The 27935-nt window shown below is 42.2% G+C and overlaps 1 protein-coding gene across 1 annotated transcript; it reads left to right on the forward strand.

The window, feature by feature from the left end:
* The first annotated feature begins 1130 nt into the window (after nucleotides 1-1130).
* rtn4rl1b (reticulon 4 receptor-like 1b) lies at nucleotides 1131-27912 on the forward strand. Its single transcript, XM_030066405.1, has 4 exons — nucleotides 1131-1313; nucleotides 3085-3139; nucleotides 24050-24501; nucleotides 26631-27912. Exons 1-4 carry the CDS (start codon nucleotides 1131-1133, stop codon nucleotides 27528-27530), a joined length of 1590 nt encoding a protein of 529 aa, XP_029922265.1. The 3' UTR covers nucleotides 27531-27912.
* The last annotated feature ends 23 nt before the right edge of the window (nucleotides 27913-27935 follow it).

Genomic DNA, 27935 nt, shown 5'->3' on the forward strand with positions numbered 1-27935 from the left:
ATAAGGGCTTCAGTGTTGTTTTAATATATTATGCTGAAATCCTCATGTGGTGTATCGATCTTTTATGGACTCCATGCACTCACCAAGCAGAAAACATTAATCGTATGTGGGACAGTTACTATGAATAATGAGGTTGTGAGAAGCCCAGTGGGTCCCCCAGCGTGACACACACACTGCACTATATCACAGTTGAGGTCAATTCACTTTCAAAACAACTCATTCATTAAGTCAGTTTTCGTTTCAAATCCCAAAACTGGGAAGCTTCCTTTGCTAAAAATTGTTTGCAAACCCTATGCTATCTATCTAAGCTATCTATCATAATCCTATGAATGCAATGTTTAAATGAATGCAAAAACATAAAACTAACAACATAATAGACTAATTGAGAATTTAACAGCGTTGGGCTACAAAATGAAGAATTTACAGTCAGTCTTTATCTGAAGTTAGTAAATGTACAGCCTTGCAGATTCATCATCTTGCACGGAAGCCAAAGGTCTTCATAAATATGCAATTCATTAAGAAAAGAAAATCTTTATTGTCCACAGATGTAGAAATTAGCCTTCAGCTTCACAAGCTGGGAACACATCAGAGTAAATCACAGTATATTCAATAATAAAAGCACAACATGCAGAGTACAGATAACAAAAACAGACATGGCTCCAGTGTGAATGGTGTTTGGTGGGTTTTTTTTTTTTTTTTTTTATGTTCTTGGTTGCTGCAGTGGCTCTATAGCGTCTTCCTGAGGGCAGTTTTATGAATTCTTTCAAAAGGGGATGAATAGGATCAGACACAATTTGCCCGGCTTTTTGTTTCACCTGCGTTTTATATCTAAAAAAATCTGCTTCAAAGATAAACACGTGGTGCACTTAAGTGGGAATATACAGAGGATAAATGACATGAGATGGTGAACTTACTAAACATACAGGGTCAGCTGGCAGTGTCATATTTAAAATGGATAAATTAGACAAACTAACCTGAACTCCTACCAACTACACATATAATACATTCTGTGCAATTAGCATGGGTAAACAGAAAGCCAGAATAGTGTTACTCTGAAACTATGCAGTCGGCAGACATGAGGCAAGTAATGCAGCGGAGCTAACAGCAGTTGCTGAAGAGGGAGACGTGGGATGGGTGGCAACATCCTCATCGGCTGGATGCTCAGGCTGGAAGGCACAGATCTTGGCAGGGAGAGGAGGGATCGTGCAGAGGAGCAGCAGCAGCTGCAACAGGAGGCCGGCGTAAGCATAAACAAAATGAACTCGGTTTACCTGGGTGGAGTCTCAGTCGGTAACCCAGGAGCAGTTACCTGGGTGAGGAGAAGTGGTTGCTGAATTGGGCCGCATCCACATGTGTTGTTGTGAGCTTGAAGCGTTGCCATGGTGACGGGGTTGTCTGAAGAGAACTCCTCCTGACTGCAGAGCACAGAGTCCTGCAAAAGAGAGGGGTCTTTGGCTTGCAGTGCAAAGCGTGATCAGACTTGATTGGTGCTGAACTCATTTTAGGAAAGTTTATTCTGAAGATTATGTCATCATGTAAAAGAGACGGGGTGGTTGGTGAAGAAGTGCTATCATACACATCAGCTATTCTCCGAGGCAGTGAGCAGACAGTAGAGTTTTCCTCATACTTCTTCAGTAGTGTTAAGAAAGAGCTTTTGGCAGTGTATCTTTTTCTGGGTCTGTTGGGTGCGTTTTATTGCTTTGTAGTGTGCTTTTTCATTCCTCTGTATGGCCAAGAGCAGCTACTATAGAGTTAAAAAAACAAAAAAAACAAAAAAAACAAAAATGAAAGCCATCGAGAAACATCAGTGCTAAACATCAGGCTTTGGTGTCAGCCTTTTCAGTTCAAACAGAAATAGTTTCTTTCTAGACATAACATTTTGCACCTAACCCTAACCTTTCAGCAATAACACAGGGAGAAAGAGAAGCGGAAGAGACACTAATTTTTCCATCCACAGCTGCCTCGACAGACCATAATGCAGTGCAGCCAAGAGCCGCGGTTTGAGCAAGGGGCATGACTCACTTTTTGTTGACTAGAAAAGCTCTCTCACTTTCCCTTACTATGGCTATCACTGGCATCATTGCTCTCTCCACCTACACGTATAACCTGCAGCTGAATGGAGCAAGAGGAAGTTCAGGCACATTCTCAGGGGGTTGTCGGATGCATTCTGGGATATGCAGACAATACAAGGCAGGTTCATGGAAAGTGAAACAAAAGGTAAAATACAACACTGTTACAAATGGTAAAAAAAACACACAATGCGATGAATAGTACAGACTGATTAAACTGTACAAGAATCCTTTACGAACAGTCTGCTTTCAGCATAGGCTATTAAAAAATTAAACGTTTTTACTTATGCATATATGCCTCTCTGTGGTGATTGGGGTTTTTTGATTTCTCTTTTCAAGTCAAAGCAGTTGCTTTGCTAAAAGCAAGGTAGACTCTTGGCCCAGATAACCTGCGGTGGCTGAGCCTCTGCTCTAGTCACTTTACCCCGACGATATTATCTTTTCCCAACTTTGCATTTCACCCCGATCTAGCAAATTTTACTGTCAGCAAATCTCCTGCTGCTGCAAGAGGGTAGAGACTAAACTGATGCACTGGGTGTGAATACCCGGCATGCCAGCTGAGAAGACCCGCCCCTACCCTGCTTCTGATTGACTAATCCTAACCCAAGCTTAACCCTAACCTCAACAAAAAAAGGCAACAATTACTAGCCAATCAGAGGAATGTAGGGCAGGTATGCACTCACTCGGTTGCACAAGAGAAGAGTGCGAGTCCGAGGTGTTTAGCCTGCCTTTAGTAACAGCCTGAAAACCATTACAGAAATAGAAGAACCCGGTAACAACAGAGAGAAATACATATAGCTAAAAACGTACTATGTTTGAAAAGTCTGCGATAAACTGGGACTATGACAGAGATGATCATGTGAAATTCCTTTCTCATTATTCAGAGCAAAATAAGCCAAGGAACCATGAAGCCATGCTGACGCCACTTACAAATGCACAGCAAGAAGCTCCTCCCTGTCTGGCCTTATTGTGGCAAAATTGTCGTTTCTCATGTGTTTTTGCTTCTGTCATGCAGTTTTGTGAGTCTCAGGATCAGATAAAGATCCTGTCATTTGTGAACCTTGTCTGTGGTTAGTTGTGCCGTGTGCACATACAGACAGTGTGGTGGAATCGAAGCATTGCAGCAATTTTGCATTTTTTAAAAGTTGTGTAGTGTGCATTAGCCTATTTTGCAAGTCATAGCCTCATTGAAGTTGTATGATATGTGGTGTGCCTGTTAATTATGATGTTACCTTGCTTGCATTTTAACTGCTGTTTTTGTACTGTTCATCTGTATGGAAGCTGAATCGTATCTGTTTGTTGTGTTTTTAACGACGGTTTCTGGCTTTTGAAATCTGGGGCCACAGCTGAAAATTAGCCAATTGGCCTACACTGGCAAAGTTATTCTTGGATTGAATAATGTATTTTCCCTGTTACATGCATAAATAAAATCAAATAAAGATGAATAAATAAATAAATCAAATAACATTTAATAAAATCTTATTAAATGTTACCCATCTTATCTATATATTTAATCTTTGTTGTGAGGGGAAAGGACTGGAAGAAGAGATGCGAGCCAGCCTTTTAGGCTCCTCTCATGCAAAAGAGTCTGGTTTATTTGCTTCAGTCAACATTCATTGATGGAAGTTTGACTAATGTTATGTCAGGAAGAGTGCATTTAGTTAGACAGTTAATCACTGGAGTGTGACATCTCTGTTTCCTGAGGGAGACGTCTGTAGAGGCCCGGCCCAGTCCGTCTGATAGGCGTGTGACTCTGAGGAGGTCAACTCACTGCTCACGACTCTGATTATAAATATCTATTCATGAATATTTAATAAATATATATTCACACTATATTCATGTGTAATATGAAAAAATGGCAGCAATACAGGAAAATCGGCAATAGCAAATGTGCGTGCGCAGAAATAAACATGTTGTGCAAGTAGCTCATGTGTCCAATGCACATGTAGTCAACAAAAGGTCATGCATGTCGCCGCATTCACTTCTACTTCGAACATAGGACTTGCAAATTTTCAACCTGTGTCAAGATTGTCTGTCAATTCATGAAAAAATGGATGGCAACATGAAGAAGAAAGATGGGGTTTTCCTCCAAGGGGAATAAATGTTTATGTTCCAGTATTTGTTCAAGTAGTAGAGACATTCTTATATTAGTTCAACCATAAAAACAAAAGACAACTTTTCCATTATTTTTTATGTGCTCTGACATCACTTGAACCTAAATCATTTTTTTTATTTTTTTTTTTTTTGTATTTGAGTTGAAATGAACACAGGATGTGTATACAAGTATCCTGGCAAGTAGACATCCATTGTAAAAAATTAAATGCCAGGTTAAGTATATGCAGAATGTGTCTTCTGATATGCAAATTACTAGCAAGCCCCTTTATAAAATATTATATGTACAGGACAGTGGCAGCATGCAAATGCACATGAGCATGATTATCGGTTCATAGTGTCACTATTTTATCAGAACATTTGGACGTTAATCCAGAGCCTCAGACTGACTGAAGTTGAAAGTGTAGACTTGGAAGTGAGTTGACCTCAACTCGGCACTGCACACCTGGAGATGTGCACAAATGTAGTTTAGTTTGCCAACCCCACATCTTGCTATGAATCCAAATCTAGAAAATGGTCCGTAACAGATGCTATTTCGGAAACTGCAGGGAGCCGAAAAGAGGTCCTGTTGCTTTTAGAGCATCTAATATGAATGTGTTCATCAGTCTTACGCTCATCATCGCCGATGACTGTGGGCCAGGTGGACTATAAAAATTTGAAATGGCTCTAAACTGGATGCAGTGCTTCACTCTCCATCCCTCAACACATCAGCTGCATTTGTCTGACTCCTCGGCCTTAGCTCAGTTTATTTCCGTAAGAGAAATATTCCTTCAATTTCTATTTTGTCATTTCTAACTGGAGCAATCTACTGAACGAATTCCCGTCAGAGTACCAAAGTACATGTCAGAGAGAGAGAGAGAGAGAGAGAGGGAGGGAGAGAGAGAGAAAGAGAGAGAGGATACAAAAAATCTCCTACACTTAACAGGAAATTCTTCTTCTTGACTGAGAAGCATTTGCCTCACATTTTTTCACCATCACCATTTCTCAAACTCCCCTGGTGTCATTAGTCTCTGGGAGAGAGAAAAGGTTCATTTTCTCTTTCCTCTAAGTACAGGGTGCACTGCATTATCTCCCCACAGATTTACACTTTCAAACACACAGGCTGTCACTGGTAGGCAGGGAGCGAGCAGCCTCGGGATTATAATGCCAAAGAGGTGATTGTAATGAACGCGCTGCCATTTGTCACTCACACTCTCACTCAGTCATTCAGTAGTGGGCTGTGCATGCAAACTCACAGGACCACAGAATTAGCCTGCTGATTTGAACACCATCTACTCCATTCTGCTATGCTGCATACATTTGATTCATAAGTGAGGCTTAACATTGACAGATGTAGTTTCTTATTGTCATTACTTTCTATAATTATTTTATCATCGCTCACTGTCACACAGGCGCCGGCTGGTTATGATGGAGAGCAAAAGTGCACTCGTGCCTTTGTGGGTGCTTGGAGAGGCTGTTGAATGTTTGGACTGAGCGAGGCTATGCTGACTTTAAAAACACCACCTGTTCCAGTAACACCAAAGTGCTGTGTGCAAAGTGTTGGTGCATGAATTAATTTATGCTTTGATTCACCCGTTACAGTTAGAAAATCACAATACTTCCTGGCAGTGTTAAAGCTGTGTTTTCCCCCTCTGGTGGTGAGAATTTTTTGAAGTTATGTTCAGACTGTGTCAGCACACCAGTTAACATTCCCCATCCAAAAGTCTTCCACCAACGAGGTCATTTGACTTAGGCAGTGAAATGAAGGAGCAAATATTGGGACTTGCCAGTAGGCCTGAACAGGTAATAATTAAAGTATTAGTGATATCACAATATGGGAAGGTGCTTGTACCGTGCTTACATCAGTACATCGGTTCTAGTTCCAACCATCTAAATGCTCCTGAAATGGCTCGTCTCAGTCTGGTGGAGTCAGAAAAAGTGTATTTTTTGTTTTTTTGTTTTTTTCTTCCCCAAAACATTGGAGTATTCCTTTAGGGTCTGGGGTCATGGTACTATCTAGCTGAAAGGGCTGCAGAGATTTGCCTGTGTTGTCATGATACATTCAAACCATTTGCCCTCTGTACTGTGTGCTTTTTTAAATGAACTTGGATGTCTGAATATTTTTTTGTTTTTTAAATCACTGCTGCCTCGCTGTCCTCTAGGGTCCGGGCATGTTTTGGCACTGGACTGTGGCCCTCTGTGTGGACGTACAGCGGGTCAATGTCGAGCTGGTTGATGTTTATTTTGACTCCTGTGGTACTACCTGTTACATGACCATGCACTGTATTTCTCCTATGCAGGGGATTTGGGGGTTCTTCAAAGCCCGAATACTGCATATGTAATTCCCTTAAGCACTACGCATGGGGAAAAGCGCTACATACACGCAGACAAACAAATGAAGGGAGCGTGTGAACACACACAGCATCCGGCTCTTATAGAAGCGCTGAGTGGTGCTTCGAGAGCACTAAAGAATCTCGAGATGGTGAACGGAATGCAATGGGGATCTGTAGGACAGACGAAATGAAAATGAAAAGAAAATGTGTCATATGTAGATGGCTCGCAGGCAGGTGAAAAGGTGAGAGCAGGGGAGCAGTACAAAAGTTTCATCAGACAGTGAGTCATCTGGCTGTGATTTACCGTACAGCATGCAGCAGACAGGCAGCATACAGGCAGAGCTACTGTCTCACCGACCAGTGATTCACACCACCTGACCGCAAATGGGATTAGACACACTGGTCCCAGGTCAGAAACCCTTTTTTCCTGGGCGGGTGTCCAGGTGACTCAGTGAGCTAGGGCACACACCTTGTGACTGCAATATCCTGGGTTCAAACCTTTGTCATGTGTTACCCCTTTCCCTCTCATCTCTTGTCTTATTGGCACACAAACAAATCATCAGTTTCATCATTTTGACTTTTTGTTTTCAGTTTCAGTGTAGTTTTTATTCGTTTTTAAAGCAGATTTACTGTTTTTTTTAATGCTTAGTTTTAGTTTAGTTTTTATTGGTTTTAGTGTTCAGTTTTAGTTTTATAGAGTATTTGTCAGGGGTGAGCCTCAAAAAAGTCAGAAAAAAGTATTGCGTAATAAAAACAACAAAACATCATACCATTGTAGAAAGTGTATTCACTCAAGACAGATGAACAACCAAATAAACTGACAGAGATGAAAAATAAAGAAATTGTCTCTATCATTTTTGTTAGTTTTGTATACACACAATTCAATTTAAGTTCGTTATCTTTTTTTGTTTTTTGCAAAGCCTCGTTTCATTTTTATTTCAGTTCATGAAAAATGTTTTTTTCACCCCTTGTTTTTGTTAATTTAATAACCTTGGTGGTAATGTCATCCTGTCCTATTGCACTGTTAACTATCAAGCAAAAAATGGCCAAAGAACAACTTGCACAGAATGCAAAAACAGCACTTCCCTGGACCTTCCTCGCACAATCATGTGCACGATTTTCCGTGACGAAATTACCAGAGACTGAGTTTCTGTTGGTACATGTTCTGCAAAATACAAACAAGCAAACAAACAAGCAACAGATAGTACAACATCCTCTCAGTGCACCGAGTTCACTGGTACTTGTCACAGACGTGTTAGCAGCGGGCGACCACCTAGTGCTAGATAGATGTGTCTAATAAACTGGTTAGTGAGTGTCTGCTGAAGCAGGGAAAAGGAGGATCATATTATCTCTCTGTGTAAGTAAGATTCATTACATTTATTGTAGTAAGTCTGGATGTTGTATAATAGACTTCAAGGGATGGGGAAAGGGGATTAATATACATAGATATCAAAAATTGCATATTAAGATTGATATCCATTAATATAATTTACATTACGTTTTATTATAATGTTGACTACAGAGCTTATTATACACTGTAGGGGTTTGCACTCTCAGAAACAAAAAATGGAGGCGGTGAGGGAGGAGTATTTGCATAGATGGTGCACCTCTTCGCAGTTCACTCCCTCACCTCACAGTCGCACTTTTAGCACTTTAGGAGATGTAATGCCAGTGTTAGAGATTAGTTAGTACATTACTGCAGGTGAATTTCACTTTTATGTTGAAATCGACAATAAAATTTAACTTAAAGCCACAATTTTAACACCATCAGTGATTTCCAGCAGTATTTTATTCAATATAAAGCTCAACAGTGGCATTATACTGTAAACCACAGTGTTCCTGTTAGATTATCACACCACAAAGATTTCATTTTCTTCAATAATTTCTAATTATCGCTATACTTCTGCCTGAAAGGTAACCATGAATCATGGTTCTACCATCACTTAAGGCAAACCTAAAAAGCCCCCGACCCTGCCGTTCGTACTTTTGAACTGATAGCCAAACCTCACTGTGAAACATAATTTTTACAGACAACAGATTTTTCCATAAGTTGCTTTCACTTACTTCATCCCTGATGCATTTGTGTTTTTTTTTTTGTTTTTTTTACTCTTGTCAAGTCATTTTCATTGTTCATCCTATTGATTTTTACTTCTCTTTGTTTTGCTGTCTAGAAAGCACGTTGGAGCCTATCCTTTTGAAAAGTGCTACACAAATAAAGTTTGCTATTATTGCAAGAGTAGGAGAGTTTAGCAGAAAGAATCACTTGGGCACACACCCGGTGTGTTTGAGTTTGGGCTTTGCCATCACAGCCTCCCATGGTTGACTGGGGCCCAGTTTAAGTAGCCCTGCCAACAATGCTGCCTGAGGGGAGAGCAGAATAGGTGGGTGAGAGAGGGCGACAGGGTGGGGAGCCAGCATTTGTGGTGGTAAGGGCATAGAGGTGTGAAGATAATAGTCCCAGTGGGGAGATATGCAAGGCAGGGGTGCTTTACGAGGCTGGGTCAGTCTGCTGTGAAGGAGTCCTGCATTGCACACAGAAGCTGAAGGCATAATCTTCAACTTATTCCGTCTTTACTTCTGGTGGCCTTGGATCTCTCTCTCTCTCTCTCTCTCTCTCTCTCTCTCTCTCTCTCTCTCTCTCTCTCTCTCTCTCTCTCTCTCTCCCTCTCTCTCTCTCACTCTCTCTGTGCCTTCCTATCTTTTTCTCTTCTTCTCTCTGTCTCTCTCTCTCTCTCTCTCTCTTTGAAATACCATACGCGCAATTTCTTGTGTAAACAAACTCCTCACTGGCTCTCTCTGTCCTTGACTTTGCCTCTCGTTAGCCGTCTTCAAGGAGAAGGGAGAGGGGCTGGAGGGAATCGTGTTTCATCATCTAACCATATGAGCTGAGATGGAGTCCTAACGTCTCCTTTAGCGAGTGCCTGTCTGCACATCATTGTTGTTTATGACTTGGTGCGCTCTTCGGTGGAAGCCTCTCCCATGGTCATGTGTTGAAAGGTTCAAGGGACCAAGTCATTACATGCAGTGAAAATTTGTCTTAGGCCATCAGTATGGAGGGGAAAAAAAAAAATAAACCACTTATCTGTGGAACGTCTGCAGCAAGGCAGTTGGCTTTATAAGGAGAGAGGGGATTGGGAGCACTCACTAGTGAGTGGTAGTTGCATGCAAACAAGGAGCTGAGAGGGAGGAGAAAGCACTCACAAAGCAGAGTAGTTTGTGTGGTTTGCCTCAAGAGTGTTCAGGTTTACAATAGAGGAGAGGAACGCAAAATAGAAACTTCAAATGGCAGAGCTGTAGCAAAGCTGCACCCCTCGCTCAGTCGGTGATGAAACACCACAGTGTCTCGCGAAAAGATTGTCAAGTGATTTGTCATGATCCTCAGATTCCCCTCTATGGATAAGAAAGAGGCATCGGGGCAAAGTAATAAGAATTAGAAATTCATTATTGGATAAGGCGTTTGAAGAGTTGGTGATGGAACACTTTGAAGTGAGTCTGTGGTTTGGTGTAGTGCTTTCCAGTGACTCAGTGAATCCCATAAGCTGCTATACTATCTCAAACGGCCAGACTGGGTTCTCTTTAATCACAACTAGGCAGTGACTGTGTTTTATCCAGTGAAGCCTCCTGCTTTGCAGCTTTGGAAAACAACAACAGAATCAAGTAAACAGCAAGGGGGATGAGTAAAAAAAGGGGAGAAAGGGACAGGTTGCGGGGAGAAGCAGCTCTGTGAATGAGCACGAGCGACATTAAAGGCACCCAATGTAGTTTTCCTTGTAAGCACACTTGATTTTGTTTACGTTGAAAATTTCCCATCATAACTCACAGCGCGTGTCCTTGAGGCTTAATAAACGCGTCGAATGCATTTCCCACCGCAAAGCGCACATGCACAGCCTTATTTCAGTCACGACCACTCATGCACAAATGTGTTTGTTAATTGTGCAACGTGACAGTGAGTTTGACTTTGGGCACTTTCTGTTTGCTGCTGCCCACACATTTGATCTTACAAATCACTGTTTAACATGTATACAGTCCATGGAGATATGCACATAAAAACAGATCAAGGCAGGTGAAGCTGGGGACGAGGTGGGCGGAAACAATAAATAGCAACGCACAGAGAAGTCAGCAGTGGGGTGGCCGGGGAAGCAGCATGTCTGGGTAAGCTGACATGTCTTTTTAAAGGCTGCAGTTCAGGGGCTCAGATGATGCTTGGTTAACACACACTGGTATGTTTCCTTCATATAATTTATATCTCATATTCTTGTTCTGCTCTTGTGTAATTAGCTAATTGAATTTGTTTTTTTGACAGTGCATGTTGCATTCTTGGAGATTTGATTTGTTTTTCAATCCAGTGTAATTTACTAATTAAGTTTAATAATTTGCACACCTGGGGCCAGATTCTCCAAAAAGTTCTTACTAATAATCTTAAGACGTTTCGTAAGAGGAAAAAATCAGAAGTTCATAAGAATGTTCTCAAGTGCTATTCCCCATAATTTTCTTAAGAACGACACATTATCTTAAGAATTTCTTAATTTTTTCCACATACGAACTTCTCAACTCTCTACCTTTATGTAAACAAACAGCCTCGAGCTGCAACCCACAGCAGTTCCATCTAAAATACAACAAAACAATATCCATTATAGTCTTGACTTTGATTTGATGTTATAAAAGTGTTTTCTCAAAAATTGAGATACATACTTTGTATTGGACAGCGACGATATTACTAACCTATTAGTTAATAGAATTTAAATATAATTGACAGTTGAGTGGTGATTGGTGGCAAAACAAAATGTCCTCATATAGACTCAGAAACAATAGCCTGTATGTGTCTCAATACTTGTTTAGATATTAGGCTGAATTACAGTTTAGATAACGATTATCACTATGTTAACTTATACAATGTAAAATTATTACGGTATTAGCCTACTACCTTAATCTATGTTATATAATCAAATTTGGCTCTAAATTAATCAAAGATGTTTGAAAAATAGCTTACCTTCACACAGCATGTGGTTAATTAAGACGACCTTTACCTGTCTTAAAGTTACAATACTATTTAAGAAAAATAGTAAGATCATTTCTTTCAAGAATCCCATTTATTCTTAAGAAAAATCTTAAGAATAAAGTTGCGAACATTCTTAAGATCTTTTGTTTGGATTCTTAAGATATTTTGTTTGTGAATTCGAAAATATCTTAAGATATCTTCTTAAACCCAAACTTAAGAAAAAAAGTGGAACTTAAGAAGAAATTTAATCTTAAGAACCTTTGGAGAATCCGGCCCATGGTGAGCAACTATGGCACCCCTGACAGGCCAGGATGGGGCTCGCTCCAATCGGGTCCTTCTCAAGACTTCTTTCCCTTTTCCCCTGTTTTTTTTTTTTTTTTTTTTTTTTAGGGTGTTTCTTTCTTTTTTTTTTTTCTTCCTTGTCCACAGTGAGGTGTAGCCCTGTTTTGTGTCTTGTAAACTTGTGGCCCCATAAAGCCCTTTGAGACTGTAAACAATAACTTGGGCCTAAGTAATCAAATCCTAATAATCCTAATAATAATAAATCAGTACCTTAACAGTTTCCTGACTAATTACATTTGCTCATTTTCAAGTATTTTTAAATCTGCATGGTTTGCTTCAGCATGTGTAATACGTCTCCCCCGTGCTCTGGTAGAACATATGAAGTAAACAGTTCAGGACCCAGTTTGCCGAGTGTGCACTACAGCGCCACCAGTGGTCACAAACAGCACTGAGGATGTATAACTTGGGTCTCCCTCAGTAATATACAATTAGTGACATTTATGGTCAATAAGGAGTCTTTTTTTACAATGTAAATAGATGTGATCTCAAGATGGAAGCTGCTAAATCCTTTGAGACAGTGTAGAATCAATAGGCGCAGCTATAGTGTGTGTGCATTGAGTGTGGATGCAGACACAACAGTGACTCAGGGCCGGCTCTAATACACTGCAGAGAATTGAGCGAAAGAAATGATGATAAGTTATCATCCTAAGCTGGAGGTAGACCATATGAAACCCAAGACAGACTGAATGAAGACAGAACAGTGAGGCAAAAGACTGGAAAGGCCAAGATGGAGTCCAAGAAAAAAAAAAAAAAGCAGATGAATTGATTTGATGAAAATTGAAGGTACAGTATGGGACGGGCAAAGAGAATAACGTGTGAGGGTTTTTTTTTTTGCTGTGAGTGTGTGTGTGTGTAATTTCTTTTTTTTTTTTTACCGCTCCCACTGTGGAAAAAGTGAAATGCTGAGTGTGTGTGTTGGGAGAGAGTGTTGGCGGCCTTCATGGTGATAAGCCCTGTAGAGGCCCAGTACAGTTAATGAATTGACATTACACCAGGATCAATGGTGAAGCTCTCAGGGTCTGAAAAACTACACTTAATGAAAAGGGATTACTCTCTTAAGATCAAGGTCTTTCTCCTTCCTTCCTCCCCCTCTTCCTTTTTTTCTCTTCTTTTGTACTCTATTCTGCTTTTTTTTTTTTTTTTTTACCCCCCCCACACCCCACACCCCAGCCTATCTTACTAAAACACACACACACACGCATACACATGCACACAAATTAAACATGCTTCACAATGACTGCGCAGTGTGTTATTGGTTGCATGGTAATTGGATCAAGTCATCCCATGCAAACAACAATATTTACAGTGTGCACACTTGGTATCGTAGGCATGTCAGTGTGTGCCTCCTCTGCTTTACTCCTTAATGCAATGGGCCTGAAGTGTGATGTATTTTAGATGTGTGCACATGTGCTGTGCATAAGTGGAAGTGTGCGTGTTCATGTATGTGTGTGTGTGTGTGTGGATGGAAGTGTGTTACACTGTACGTGCACACCTCAGTGCACTCTGATGGCTGTGTATGCTTGTGTCGTGCACTCCTCATGCCATTTTTTCCCCCCCTAGGTTGCCTGTCAAGTCTAACTAGCGCTCTTCCACCCAGTCAGTCCTCTCCTCGCCTTGGTCAGCCCACTGCCTCTTCAGCTAATGAGCAACAATGCGTTCGCTGTTCCCCCCACACACTTTTCTGCTTGATTTCACCGTTCGTCTTGCCTCTCTGATGCTATTAGTTGAGACTGTTGAAACTCTGTGTGTGTGTGTGTGTGCCTTTACGTACATGGAGCGCCAAACTCACCTGCTATGAATAATTGATCTGTTGAATCTAGGGCGCATGAGGTTTGTATGCAACTAGGCAGCTGCTGCAGCAGGCGGGTTCCTTACCGCTTCTTTTTGGGGGAATCATGTAAAGGGTGGCTGGGTGGAGTGTGTGTGTGTGTGTGTGTGTGTGTGTGTGTTGGGGGGCGGGGGGCGGTTAAGTGAACTGGAAAATGTCACCTTTCAGCACAGGTATATCAACGGCTGCACCTACCTGATGATGGGCACAAAACATAGCAACACAAGTTATAAATCATTCATCAAGAAAAGCTTTTACTGACCTGTAGTTGAGTATGCATGTTTGTTTCTGTGTGTGTGTCTGTGTGTGTGTGTGTGTGTGTGTGTCCAAGGCTACGGAGGGTTTTATCTTCACATATCAATATGATGTAATTTTAGTTAGCAGCTTTCAGAAGTTGAAAAGTCAGGGTTGAGAGTGTGAACGACGGCGATGAATAGGGATGAGGAGATGGAGAGAGGAGTTGATAAATGGAGACAAGGCAGAGGGAGAGGCAGAGGTTAATGGTGGGTAAAGAGTGTCGATGGTTGAGCCAATACAATTAGCTTTTTAACTCGCGGAAACCAAGCAGCAACTCGATATAAATGTAGAAACTAAGGTCAATTAAAATGTGTGTGGTATTTAGCATGCAATAATTCATGTTCGCTCGTGGTCGTTGTGTAGTCATGCAGCAAACTGCTCTCAGGCCATGCACATCGGGGTTAATGCTTCTAACTGGTAGCTACAAGAAACTAAACGCTCCTCTGCTGTAGTTTGTTTCTAGTTTCAGCGGCTCGAGATAAAAATGCACAACACATTGGGACTAATTGTGCTGCACATTGGCATATTCAATACATTGATCGGTGTATTGATCCAAGAGGGAGAAATAAATCTTCTCCCTTTTGCTTCTGTCTCAACACTGGTCCTCTCATTCACCCTTGTCTAAATAATGCGATAATTTATCCGTCCCCATGAGGACATTGCGCATTCGCTCGTCCCTTTCCACAAAGAGGTCAAAGCACAGCGTCAGCCCTGGAGATGGTGAGCATTCAGTGTCTTGCTCAAGGACACTTCAGCAAGGCAGATGCTAGCCGACGAGGGGCTTGAAACCAGGTCATCTGACTCGGGGTCATAATGCATCACCAGCGTTGTAGAGCAGTTTCACCGTATGTATTTGTAGTTCAACTAAATTTAAATTTGAATGTTTTGGCACTGGGAGAAATAGTTCTCTGCTGCCACTAGCAATTCTCGTTAACTAAAAAAAAAAAAAAAGTTGTGTTTTTTTTTTTTTTTTTTTTTTTTACATTTTGTCCTTAACTGGTCAACTTTTTTTTTCATGCACACAAACAACAAAAACTGAGCATTTCTTCTACTCTTTGATGTGAAGAATCCAAATGAGGTTGTTTGGTTGGGGTTCGGGTTCAGACTGTGCTCTCCTCTGGCAGACAGATGACAGTGAATTTTGAGGAGGTGACAGACATTACACCCCACAGAAAGTTCACATTGCTCACACTTTCCTCTGCCAGCACAGGCTTGCACCCCCGAGCCCTGGAAGGCACCTAACACAGTTAACACTCTTTGCACTTCACGTAAACACATTTTTTAACATCTCACTCAGAGGTATCTTTAGCAGTCTGTAATTTTGTATTTTAAGGCACGCCAGAGCCATACCGCAGTGCATGCTGGGATAAGAGTGCTATAGAAAAGATATGGGCAACCACAAGACGTTTCATTTGTCTAAATCAATTTCATGGTAAATGAGAGGAGTGCTGTTGAAAACTTGCAACATAATAAAGCTGCATTCAGCATCAAAGCTAAATTTCACTGGCGTAGGTATTGCGGTGACATGAGAGTCACTATGCCTCTCAGTTCCACCTTAATCAGAGAATACTCTCATCTTTACATCTCATGCAAACAATTTAGGAATCATTATTTACGCCGGCTGAGTAAGGTGCTGAAATCATTTCGAAGAATTATTCAGGCACGGCCAGGAAGATCAAGGCCAGAGGAGATGTGACGAAGCCTCGTGTTGTCACTGGGGAAGGCGGCTGCACCGCGAGGCCTCCTCTCACACTAAAGGCTCCTGTGTTGCATCACGTCCCCCTGAGAGCCACACACCATCAACCATGAAAGATAATTATTAGCATCTACACCACTGCAAACAATGGGGAATGCTATTATACATGCCCCGCATCACTTTAACTGAAATATATGAACTACATATGGACACACTGTGGATGATTTATATGAGTTTGTCAGAACCATTAGTTTAGTTTGGCCAGTGTAGCACAACACCACCACAGGGAATGTAACATATTTGAATCATTTGGCTTCGTGCTGTCATGATGAATGAATGTAGTCGGTGGCTGATAGTCTTGCCCCCCAACAGTGCTGTTGTCGCGCCTTTGTACATGCTTGTGTCCGTTCATGCATGCAGCGTGTGTGTTTATGTGTGGGAGTGCGTCTGTGTGCATGCCACAGTAGAGTACACAGCACACAGAGCGTCACGAGGTGTGAAAGACCAGTGGGTACAAATGGGTCTGTGACTGTCAGTAAACAGAATTAGCACCAACCAGACATCCATTAAGGCGGTTAATTAAAATGTAGATATTAAACATCCGCGGATAGCTCAGCCGACAGCCATCCACCTCTGCTTCCCCTCAAAGCGTCTTCAGATTCCATCCCAGAAACAAATGAGCTTCGTTCGCCGGCGCGCTCCGGCACACGTCTTCCCCTTCACTCTGTACATGCTCCATATGGCACCGCTTGTTTAGGGGAGTTATTTTTAGACCCTCTGATTCTTCAACCTGAAAAATGTGGCTGTCGCTCTTATTGTATCTGGCTTTGCTCTCCTCGGCTTTCATTTCGTTTGCTTTGCTTTGTATGTGTGTGTTTGGGTGTTGAGAGGCAATATTCTCAATAAGATCCTCGTCTGGTCGGAGTTGCAGGTGTCTGCGCCGCACATTTCAGGGCGAGGCAGGCCTCTGTCCCAATTTGCCATACGCTGTTATCCCTCCATCTCTCCCTGATTATTTCCCTCCATATCCTGTTCACTTTATGGTTCTCTTTTGCCTCCGTTTCTCACTTTGCTCGCTCCAAACTTGAAATCCGAAGAGATTTATTGGCAGAGCCGCCTCATTGACCACTCACAGCTGCTCACAATATCAAACAGCCATAAAATAAAAAAGCACTTAACAGACATAAATATCAATAATGTAGGAGGCACGCTGATCCATTTAGAGCTGACAGAGCCTGGCACCCGACGGCGTGCCAACCTGCTGAATGACTGGCCTCCGATTCTCACCTCTCGTCTTCAACTGTAAGTGTGGCAGCGGGATGCAAACAAAAAAAAGATTAAGGAGTGATAGTCTGGTCCCTTGGAGTGAAGCCAAACACAGAGAAGAACAACAGTTACAATGTAAAACAACTGGCGACATTGCTGCAGAGACATTCTGACATTCTGAGTTTTGCAGGAAACACTGGCAGGCATGGTGCAAAGATAAAAGAAGCAAACTTGGAACAAAGCCACACTCCAGCAAATTGACGGCTCAGAATAGCAGATAAAATTGGGACCTCTGAACATGTTGACACGATTGTCCTCGACTGTGAATTCGCAAAAAAAAATATGAGACTGTCACCGTTTTAACGCTCACAAATCTAGGTAAACGCCGCGATTGCATTTTGATCTGTTCGTAAATGTATACAGATCACTGAGGAGGAGAGATGGCGATAACAAGAAGCGGAAGGATTTTTAATTTTTTAGACAATTGAGATATGGATTGTGCAAAAGGAGTTGCAACTCAGTATCAGGAAAAAGTCTCTCATATTTTGTGCATTCAGTGTATATACTAATTACACTTGGAGTTCAGTGTGACCTAATTTTCCTGCAGTGTGCTGGCATGAGATAAGAGATGAGACCAGTTATGCTGCTCCCCAACACACACACACACACAGACACACTCACAAGCAATCTCATACTTGCTGTTGCGTCTGTGCCCGAATAATATCACGGTGACGTACTGTATTTGCAATTGTTCGACTCTTTTCCCGGAGATCTCAGAGTTGTCGTAGTTCTCTCCTGTTTCCCTTTCATTCACTAGAAAGATAGTCAGGCAACCTTTTGAGGCAATGCGGCCAATATCGCCTTCCGCAGGGATGGGGAATGGCAAATGAGACAAAATCTATACAGATAACATTCTGCAGCAGGCTGTAAAGAACAAACACACCATGGAAAAAAAAAATTTTGGCTGGTCATAGCTGTTGGCAAGGTTGCCCCATCTCTGAGTTTGCAGTTCAGTCAGCAGATAGTTATTATCACTGAATTTGTGTGTCAAAAAAACAGAAACAAACAAACAAACAAACAAAAAAGTAGTGAGCGACTTTTGGAATGAAAGCAATCATTTTGTAGCGCTCGTGTTGTGTTCATCCCCAAGAAATAATCTCATTAGTGCTTTAATTTCAACCTTGCAATAAGATAGATAGATAGATACTTTATTCATCCCGAAGGAAATTCGCAGTTTTTCAGCAGTATCCACAGATTACAGATTAAATAAATAAAAAATAAAGAATAAGATCTAAGTACAACCCAGTGTGCAAAAAGCAATGTGCAAAAAAACGTGTGCATAAGTGTATAAAAAAAAAGACTGCCCTTATAAAGGTTTATGAATGGTTTATAATTAGGTATAATAATTAGGTATAAAGTAGGTTGCACACTTTATAAATCATTAATAAACAGTTATAAACAAGTAATAACACAGTTTTCATACATCAGTGCAGATACCAAGGCTCTTACTGATAAAGGGACAAGATAAAGTAAACCAAGCAAGATTTTACAGATTTAACGGAATAGATGCCGTAGCAGCAGTGACTTGATCTTGCCAAACAGTGAGCCTGCAGTATTAACACAGTTTGATCTCACTGTGAGTACATCAGCGATGGGAATCATGGCAAATGCTCCTGAGACACCACAGGGTTATAATTACAATCCGCACGTTTTCTCTGACATTGTTTTTTTTTTTTTTTTTTAAGCTCCCCAGAACAACGAGCTGATTCAAGATTCAATCAATAGCATAATTTATTGCTTTGCCATTATTAACCACTGCATATGAGCATGACTGTAAACACCTTTGGAGTGGGGAGCAAGCCAAGGTGCTATTTCTGACCGGCCAACAGCAGGAGCGAAAACACCAGGGTGCTTATCAGGTTCCTCGGAGAGACACAGGAAATTGAGTTTGTCCAGTCTAATGGTGGGCAGAGTCACGCAGCGCTACAGACGGACCATTTCTCTCCTATTAGCAGAGATGTGTTATTCATGAGGGCAAATCTAGTGTGAACTATGTTTCATTGATATTCTACACAGTTGCCTCTCATTGTCTGTCAGGGGACCCTAAGCCATTCTATTTTATTCATTTATTTATTTATTTCTTCCGTTTTTTTGCCCGAAAGCAAGAAAGGAACTTGGTGATCTTGCGGTCACGGGGTCAAACGTCAGAGCCTATTGCGGGCTGTTTAATCAGTCTTCTGTAAAGAGCTATCAATAGGACCCGTCATGAGCAGCCGGGGAGGGAGAGGGGGGCCCCGTGAAGCCGGGGGAGGCGATGGAGACTCGGAGGTGAGAGACTTGCGATGAGGGTATTTGTACGCAGCTCAGACTCGTACCAGAAATAGCGGTGCCTCTTAATTTCCAAAAACACATTTTCTCTCTTTCAGAGCCTCTCCTTTATTCTGCCAAATTCCAATAGGCACTATTGGCATATATATGCTCCGTCATGTCCAAAGCTATTTATATAATACAATTTGAGCTGAATGGCTCATTGTGTGAGTGCACAATGCAGTTAACGACACATGCATTTCCTACAATTTCATTTAATGACAAGAGCCCGGCACAATGCTTGCTTTCCACTGTGCTCTGTAAACAAGTGTCATTTAGCCTTTTATCCATGTCAGACTGACGTAATCTGTCCCATTCATTCCAAATGTGTTTGTGCTCGCGTTTGTGTTTATGTGTTCATGCTCGCTTCTTTGCATACCCGCATGTAGCCTCCACGTATTGCGTTTTGTTAACCGTGTGAGTGCATGGGTCTGTGTGTAGTGTGGAGCGATGCTGTTGGTACAGGGAGTGGTGAGATCGGTGAGTTGGCAGGTGTGGAGGTCTCCAGCGGCAGGCCCGGTTATGCCAGCTGCATAAGAGATAGCAGCCATGCCCCGAGCGTGGCTGAAAACAGGGAAAGGGTGGAGCTGCCTCCCTCTCTTCATTCTGACTGCGTCCAGAGGAGAGCACATAAGATATTTTCAAGACCTTAGGAGCATGCACATGAACAGACCCCACCTCCTCAAGCCTCATCAGGGCTAACGCAGGCAGGCAAGGAAGGGAAGGAAATCTCTGATGCGACATATGTTATGTTCAATCTCCTTTCTCCAAATGCTTTTTCTTCATATAGCAATGACAGGGAAGGTAAAGGCAGCCATTTGAGGGAAACGGATTAAGCACGGTAAAGAATCAATTACTGCGTCCTGACAAGCTGAGGAGAGAGAGGAGGGGACGGGCATCCTTATATGTCCAACATGATTAGCAGATCACTGATTCAAATGGTCTCACTATCTAAGCGGGATCTACATTCTCATTCACCCGCTTTCCCTATCAGTCTGTGTCTCTCAGCCGCTCTGATCATTTTCCTGTTAGGAGTCTGATTCCTGATTCTATTTAAGACATGCACCAAGTAAAGTGTTAATGGAGAGAGTTCAAGGCTTCAAAAAATACAATTACTGAACTGAAAAGAACATCAGTTGTATGAATAATGAAATCTCCCTTGGATGTTTTCCTGCTAAGGCAATTGATTGAAAAAAAAAATACCATTTTGTGTCAGTCCAAATGGCATGTAAAAGCAGAAAAGCTTCACAAGTGATATTGGGTGAAATTTGTTTTTATATTGTGTATGGTTTATGATTCATATAAAAATGGTTCTCCTGGTTGGGGTCGATGTTGTAATAAAACTTTAAGTGGATCGGTGTTTATTGAAAGGCTGTCAATGAAGTGAATACAAAGCTGTGTCTGAGGTACCTGCTGGTGGCTTGCATCCGATGCAAATGTTCCTCAAACAGAAGGCTGAAGATGTACTTTGTCTTGTCTTGCTTATTTGTTTGATAACTCCGGCAAACCTTTATTTCCCGAGAGTGATGCAAAACGCTTTCACTTATTCAGTCAGAGAGCAGATGCCAATTTCGATACATCTCCATGGAAATGCAGGCGAGAGAGAGGGAGAGAGAGATAGAAACACAGAAAGGGAGAGAGGTGGAGTGAGAAAGTCAAAGCGTGTCTTGTTTTATCCTTGGCAGCGTGACAGATCCAGGTAATGCAGTTTTCTCTGAGTGAGGGATGTGCATCCTGGTACAGGCGACCCACAAAAGCTTTCATGACATCGGTGACCTTCTGGTGGACGGTTAAATGAACGGCTCCCCCCCAAAAAACAGCAAAAATTCATATATTTTTTCCTCTTACCCCTAATAGAGTCAGTTTCTGTGGGATTTGGTGAGATTTCCACTCCGCCACGATCTTTCCCTGTCTCCCAGGACCCCAGTTCAGTGGGGCTTTTGTGGAGCTCAACCCATCAAAAATTTACATGTAAAAAAACTCAACAGCAACAGCTCTTTCCAAAAATAATGACACACATGCTTGGTATAATCCACAGCCCTCAGGGGCGACAAGTTTCATTGGGAACTATCTCCTGCCCAAGCACGCTGGCAAACCGTATCTGTCCGCCCCCAAGGAGCGCCAATACAGTTAGATACAGTTTGCCGGTGTTCTTTGGCAGGAGACACTTCCCAGTAAAACTCTTCACTGTCGATTATTCTGGATATCTGTGTCGTAGCTTTTGGAAGAGAGCTGGTGTTGAGTTGTTCACTTGTAGGTTTTTGCCGGTTTGTGCATTGGGGTGAAGGGAAGACTGGGAAGACTGCAGCAGACTGAACACCTCGCTGTAACTTTTAATTTCCTGCTCTATCTTATTCTCCTTTTAGCTTCTTTTTATTAATTGTTTTTATGTATGTTTTCTTGTGTTGCTTTTATATTGTTTTAATGCCTTTATGCTCTATGTAAAGCACTTTGAATTGCCTTGTCGCTGAAATGTGCTATGCAAATAAACTTGCCTTGCCTTGCCTAAGTCACTAGTGTGCACCAATTTCAGGTTTCAAGCTTATTTCTTTTACATTGCACTTTAAAAACAAAGACAAATTTTGCAGTCAAGTGCTTCACAAACACAAAAAAATACACAGACAAAATATTATGGTAGTATATACAGGCTGCACAGACAGATCAGGACGGAGGCAGAATTTTGCAGAAAAATAAAAATGACAATGGAACTAATTAAAAAGTTCAATTGACTCGACCCGTCTAATGGTCTCTTGCAGGCTGTTTCAGAGTCAAGGGGCCGCTATGGAGAAAACTCCTGCGTTTTTTTATCCGTGAACGGGGGATGGACAGTAATCCGCAGTGGGAGGACCTAAGGGACCTGGTGGTGTTACAGGCGGTGAGAAGCTCAGAATTATAGGGACGGGTGAGATCACGGAGAGATTTGAACACAACAGGAAAATATTGAAATTGATTCTGAAATGAGCAGGGAGGCGGTGAAGGGATGCAAGGCAAAGGGGTTGATGTAATCTCGTTTTTTGGATCTTGTTAATAACCGGGCGGCACTGAGAAAATATCTTTTTTTTTATGTTTTAGGCGAACTGTTCCTTTTACAAAAAAAAAAAAAAAAGAAAAAAGAAAGAGAAAGGCCTTGCCCTCTCACGGCATGCCATAGTTGCAAATACATGATGCAGACACACATGCGCCCATATTCACACAATTCGTGCAGTCATTCAACCTTTTGACAATTGTTTCTACTGTGAAGAATCACCTCATTTAGGGGGCACATTTGTTCGGTGGTTCGGGAGGATGCATGCATTTGCATTGTTGCCCAGCGTGGCTTAACAAACAGGATTAGAGCCGTGTCCGGGAGAGCGCACGCCCGCTCAGGTGACACACAGCGCGGTGCTCCGGCACTGCAAGCAGACAGAAAGAATTACTGCTAAAGGTCAGTGGAGTCAGACGCTGAATGTCACAGCTTAGCCACAGTTTGGGTAGAAAATATATTCAGATAAATACGCCTGTCTCTTGGTGGAGAGTAATTCTCCTGCTCCTGAATTCCAGCGTAAAAGCCCCGGGATTACAGGGTGAGTTAAAAGGCAACAGAGGCGTATCGATTAGAGGCAGTGAATCACGCCATCACTACGCCTGGAATAATAAATTGAGTAGAAGACAGCCAGGGGTTCTCAGAAGGGACTTTCATGATGGGATGTGAGTTCTGCTCACTCTAGATGGGACTGTGGATAAGTCGCAACTCCTGACTCAAGGATCTGGGGAATCATGTCACCAATCAGACGGAGGCTGAGCGCCGCAGAGAAGCTTACTACAAGTTTAAATGAGTATTGCGCGGCCCATTAAACAGCACAAACAGACTGATCAGGGCCTCCTGTTGCTGCAAAGTAGCGCCAGTGGACCCAGATAAGGGGAATTCTTAACAGCACGTCTCCCGGAGGTGGCAGAATATTGGAAAACCGTGGAGTGAAATCACTGTATATATGTAGAAACACACTGTTGCACCAGGGATCCAGTCAGCCTCACTGAGATATTTTGTGACTCACTAGAGCAGGTGTTATTGTTTGCTCTCTTCAATAGACTCTTTAGCACACACCTAAAAGGGAAAACCACTCGGGCACTTTGGGGATTTAGACTTTAAGAGTCTAAACAATGATAGAAGAGCAAAGCAGTGTCCATGTTTGCGCCACGTATTGCGGCACGAATACAATCCCTCAGATTGATGTCATTTTATTAAAAAAAAAAAAAAAAAAAAAGATATAGGCTGAGCAACAGGTAGCTGTGTTTGGCACAAGTCATTTGTCAGAGTAGAGGTTCTTTGTGTAAAATGAATATGACTGCCAATGTGTCTCTAATCCCTCTTATTGTAGCTCTCACTGTTCAGCCTTGTACTGTCTCAGTATTTCCTATCTTCCCCGTCATTGTCTGCCTCTCCTCTTTGTCTCATTTTTGCATAAGTTGATTCCACTTAAAACGCTTCTTTCTCCCAACCAGTTTCTCAGGCTTCCTCAAAACATATACTGTCAATTTTCATACATCTCTCTCCCTTTCAAGTTCTGAATTGGACATCAAAGTATTAAGGCTAAATTTCAATTCAGAATCAAATCCGCACTGCAAATGCACCTCCGCTAATTCATTTTACTCTCTCTGTTCTCTCTTTGTGTGTGTCTGTGTGATTTCTTTGTCTGTAATCTCTCTCTCTCTCTCTTTTCCTCTCTGCCTCTCTGTCTTTGTGTGTGTGTGTGTGTGTGTGTGCCTGTACACCCGCTGCAGGCTGTGGGCTGGAGTTCCTGCTGGTTCTCTGTGGGCTAGAGCTCTCCTGGTCCTGCCCTCGTCACTGTATCTGCTACACTGCACCCAGCACCGTTTCCTGCCAAGCCCACAACTTCCTGTCAGTCCCCGAAGGCATTCCCCCCGACAGCGAGCGCATCTTCCTGCAGAACAACAAGATCCACCGCCTGCTCCGGGGCCACTTCAGCTCTACCACGGTCACTCTCTGGATCTACTCCAATAATATCACATACATTGAACCCTCCACCTTCCACGGCTTCACGCTGCTAGAGGAGCTGGACCTGGGAGACAACCGCCACCTGCGCTCCCTGGCCGCGGACACCTTCCACGGGCTGGGGCGGCTCCACGCACTGCACCTGTACCGCTGTGGACTCAGTGCACTGCCTAACAACATCTTCCAGGGCCTCAGAAACCTGCAGTATCTCTACCTGCAGGTACGAAGAATTTCCTAACTGATTTTCATAGTATGCTGCATTGGAAAATGTCTTGATCCCTTTGCAGCAGTGCTTCTCAACCTTTTTGGTTGGAGGACCGGCCCAAATTGATGCACGTCAGATTGTGGACCCGTATGAGATGTAGTCTCAGCGATCCGCCTATAAGATTTAATTATCCCATAACTGTCTTATACTATAGATTGGTAGACTAACAATGCACTGTTTCTTGGGAATTTGGATAAAACAGGTTTTAATTTTGAAAAAAAAAAAAAAAGTGAGTTAAATTACAAAATCTGAAGGTATATCATTATAGGCCAAGGTCTTGGCTGTTCAGCAATGTACCGGTGCAACCTCCTCATTTTGCATTTTTTTTTCATAAAATAGGCGTTTTCCCAGTTATTAGGCTACTTTGTTCTTGTCAACACCGTCACCGTAATGTTTTTTTTTATTTGAAAAACACATTTTTGTATTAAAAGAGACTATTACTTCAATAACTCAACAGCACCAAAGAGACATATTGTACGTATATTCATTTAAAACAAATATAACTGCCTCTGACGGTGGTGACATTAATCTGACGGTGGTGACAGTCGCCTCATTAAAACATACATTTCCAAAATTTATACCACTCAAGTCAATGACTTCTTGCTTAACAACTTATTTAACTATTTGGTACAAAAAATAACAATCCTGAGCACTGCTATAAGCATTTTTCAGACTTCAGTCATCACCGTCAGACAGAAAACCTGACGGTGGTGACGTCTGACGGTGGTGACAAAAACTTACTCTTTCACATGATAAGCATGAGTTGTTCACATTAGCCAGCTTGTTTTCGCCCTGTTGCTACCTGCATCAGACCTCTTCTTAAAAAGTATACATTTATGCCATAATCTAATCTAATATTTTTTATACAAAAGTGACGGTGTTGTGACAGTAGCAGTGTCTCAAAATATGAAGAGATTTAAAAGAAAATAGAAAACTTCCAGGAGCCTGAGCGGTCTTGAAGCATGCAGTAGAGCTTAAGGTTTGAAAAGGGCTCCTCAGGAATGTAGTTGACCTTGTAGTTTTTTTATTATTATTTTTTAAATAAATATCTGACGGTGGTGACGAATATGTGGGACACATTTTGAGCAACCACAAAATAATAGTAAATATTGTTCAAAACTCATTGTTTGTAGTTTTTAATCCATATTATGATGTACTCTTTCATGTGGTAAATATATTATTCAATGAAATTATTACTTTTTGTTGTTTTAATCAAGTTTAAATGATTATCTCCTATCCGAGGACAACTGGTTTTGTAGGCCATGGGCCAACATATAATCATTAAATTAATACAAATTAAAAATAAACCTATGAAAGAACCTTACAAATGTGCAAAGGACCCCCTGATTATGCCCTTGATTCTTTTTATTCATTAAAATGTTGTAAATTTCCAACAGAAATAGCATTTTTCTTATTATCCAAGATTTATCCAAAATCCAAAATCCTTGATTTATCCAAATTCCCAAGAATCAGTGAATGAAAGATGTGAAACCTATGAAGTGAACTAGTCATTCTTATACATTCTTACATTTTGCTAACTTCTAGTCTATTAAATAATAGTGAAATTAAAATATTCCCCCATTTTTCTGGAGATCCCCTAGAAGTCCCTCCCAGACCCCTGGTTGAGGAATGCTGCTTTACAGTAACATATTATACCAGTAGGCGTGTAACAGGTTTTCATGGTTTGTACCTCGGTTTTTAGGCCACAGTTTGTTTTGTATCTATACCTTTTAATAAACATATACTAAGAATAAAGCCTAAAATATTTAATGTGACCTTTGACAGTGGTCTGTAACAGGTGTGCAGAATCACAACAGAGAGCCCTATGAGGCTCCAAAAAAAAAAAAAAAAAAAAAAAAAACATCAGCTGCAAGAACTGTGGCAATAAAAATAAGTCTTGGTTCACCGAATGTGTACATTGTAGTGAACCAAGGATGCAGAATTTCAGCTTTGGTATAAAATTGTTACACCTCTGTATGCCAGTTAAGTGTCATACAAAGCAGCAACAATGGAATGACAGCCATCTGATTGCATGAATACATAAGATGTAATCCTGTGATCGTGTCCTGTCTGTGTCTCCGCAGGATAATCATCTGAAGTTCCTGCAGGACGACACCTTTGTGGACCTCCACAACCTGAGCCACCTGTTCCTGCATGGGAACCGTCTGTGGAGCCTTCACCAGAACACCTTCAGAGGCCTGAGGGCCTTGGACCGTCTGCTTCTGCACCAAAACCAGATCCAGTGGGTCGACCGCCTGGCCTTCCATGACCTGAAACGCCTCACTACCCTCTACCTGTTCAACAACTCCCTGATCGAGCTGTCCGGACAGTGCCTGGACACGCTGCCTGCCTTGGAATATCTGCGCCTCAACGACAACCCCTGGTCATGTGACTGCAAGGCCCTGTCGCTATGGGAATGGTTGAAACGTTTCCGAGGTTCCACGTCCTCTGTGGGCTGTCAGGCACCAGCTGATATGGTCGGGAAGGACCTCAAACAGCTGCAGAAGGAGGACTTCCCTAACTGTTCGCCAACTGTACCCAATTCTGAGTCCAGGGCCCAGAGTAAGACCAGCAACTTATCTGGCACAGTGAACCCATCTATGAATGGTGGTGTAGCCGTGGGGTCAGGGGGGCAGACCCGTATAGTGCACCCCTCGAGGCCCGGCCGTTCCCGGAACTGCACAAAGCCTCGTAATAGGGCGAACAAGGGAAAGGCGGACAATGAGGTTCACCACTCGAAGGAGGTCATGGCAGACAAGGAGGATTCCTCCCCAGATTTCACAGATGGGGGCAAATATGACCACACATCCCCAGATGGCACCATCACACGGAGGAAGCACAAGTGCACACCCCGGACCACTGTTCGCCCCCCTAGTGGGGTTCAGCAAGCCAACAATAGGGCGACCTTACCCCAGTCCTTACTATGTCTCTATGCCCTTTTGGGAGCCTTGGTAACAATAAACATTGACTACATTCTCCGTTGACGCACAGAGGGTTCAATAAATGCTAATCGACAAAAATGCAGCCCTCAGACCCTCTCTTGCTCCTGCACTACAAGGCCTCTGTGTCTTTTATGTATGTGTGTGTGAGTGTGATTATGTGTGTAAAATGTTGTGTAGGGAGCCTTACTGTTTAGACTCTGAAATAGACATCCAAGCATCAAACATCTACAGCAGAAAGACTCATGGGAACTTAGACTCACGGAAAGACGAAAGGGAAACGCAGACCAAGCTTGCACTGCCACTTACGCCAGTATGATTTCATCTTCAGTTGTCTTTTTATCTCTTATTTTTTTAAGTTCTGTCTTTCACTCAGATAACCAAACTTCGCAGAGAGGGAGAGAGAGAGAGAGAGAGAGAGAGAGAGAGAGAGAGAGAGAGAGAGAGAGA

This window comes from Myripristis murdjan, chromosome 13 (genome assembly GCF_902150065.1).
Source record: "Myripristis murdjan chromosome 13, fMyrMur1.1, whole genome shotgun sequence".
In the NCBI taxonomy this organism is placed as follows: Eukaryota; Metazoa; Chordata; class Actinopteri; order Holocentriformes; family Holocentridae; genus Myripristis; species Myripristis murdjan.

Coding starts and splice junctions, on each gene's coding strand:
- rtn4rl1b (XM_030066405.1), top strand. CDS start 1,131: ATGGGTGGCAACATCCTCATCGGCTGGATGCTCAGGCTGGAAGGCACA. Junction 1,314..3,084: donor ACCCAGGAGCAGTTACCTGG/GTGAGGAGAAGT, acceptor TCTGTCATGCAG/TTTTGTGAGTCTCAGGATCA. Junction 24,502..26,630: donor TGCAGTATCTCTACCTGCAG/GTACGAAGAATT, acceptor GTGTCTCCGCAG/GATAATCATCTGAAGTTCCT.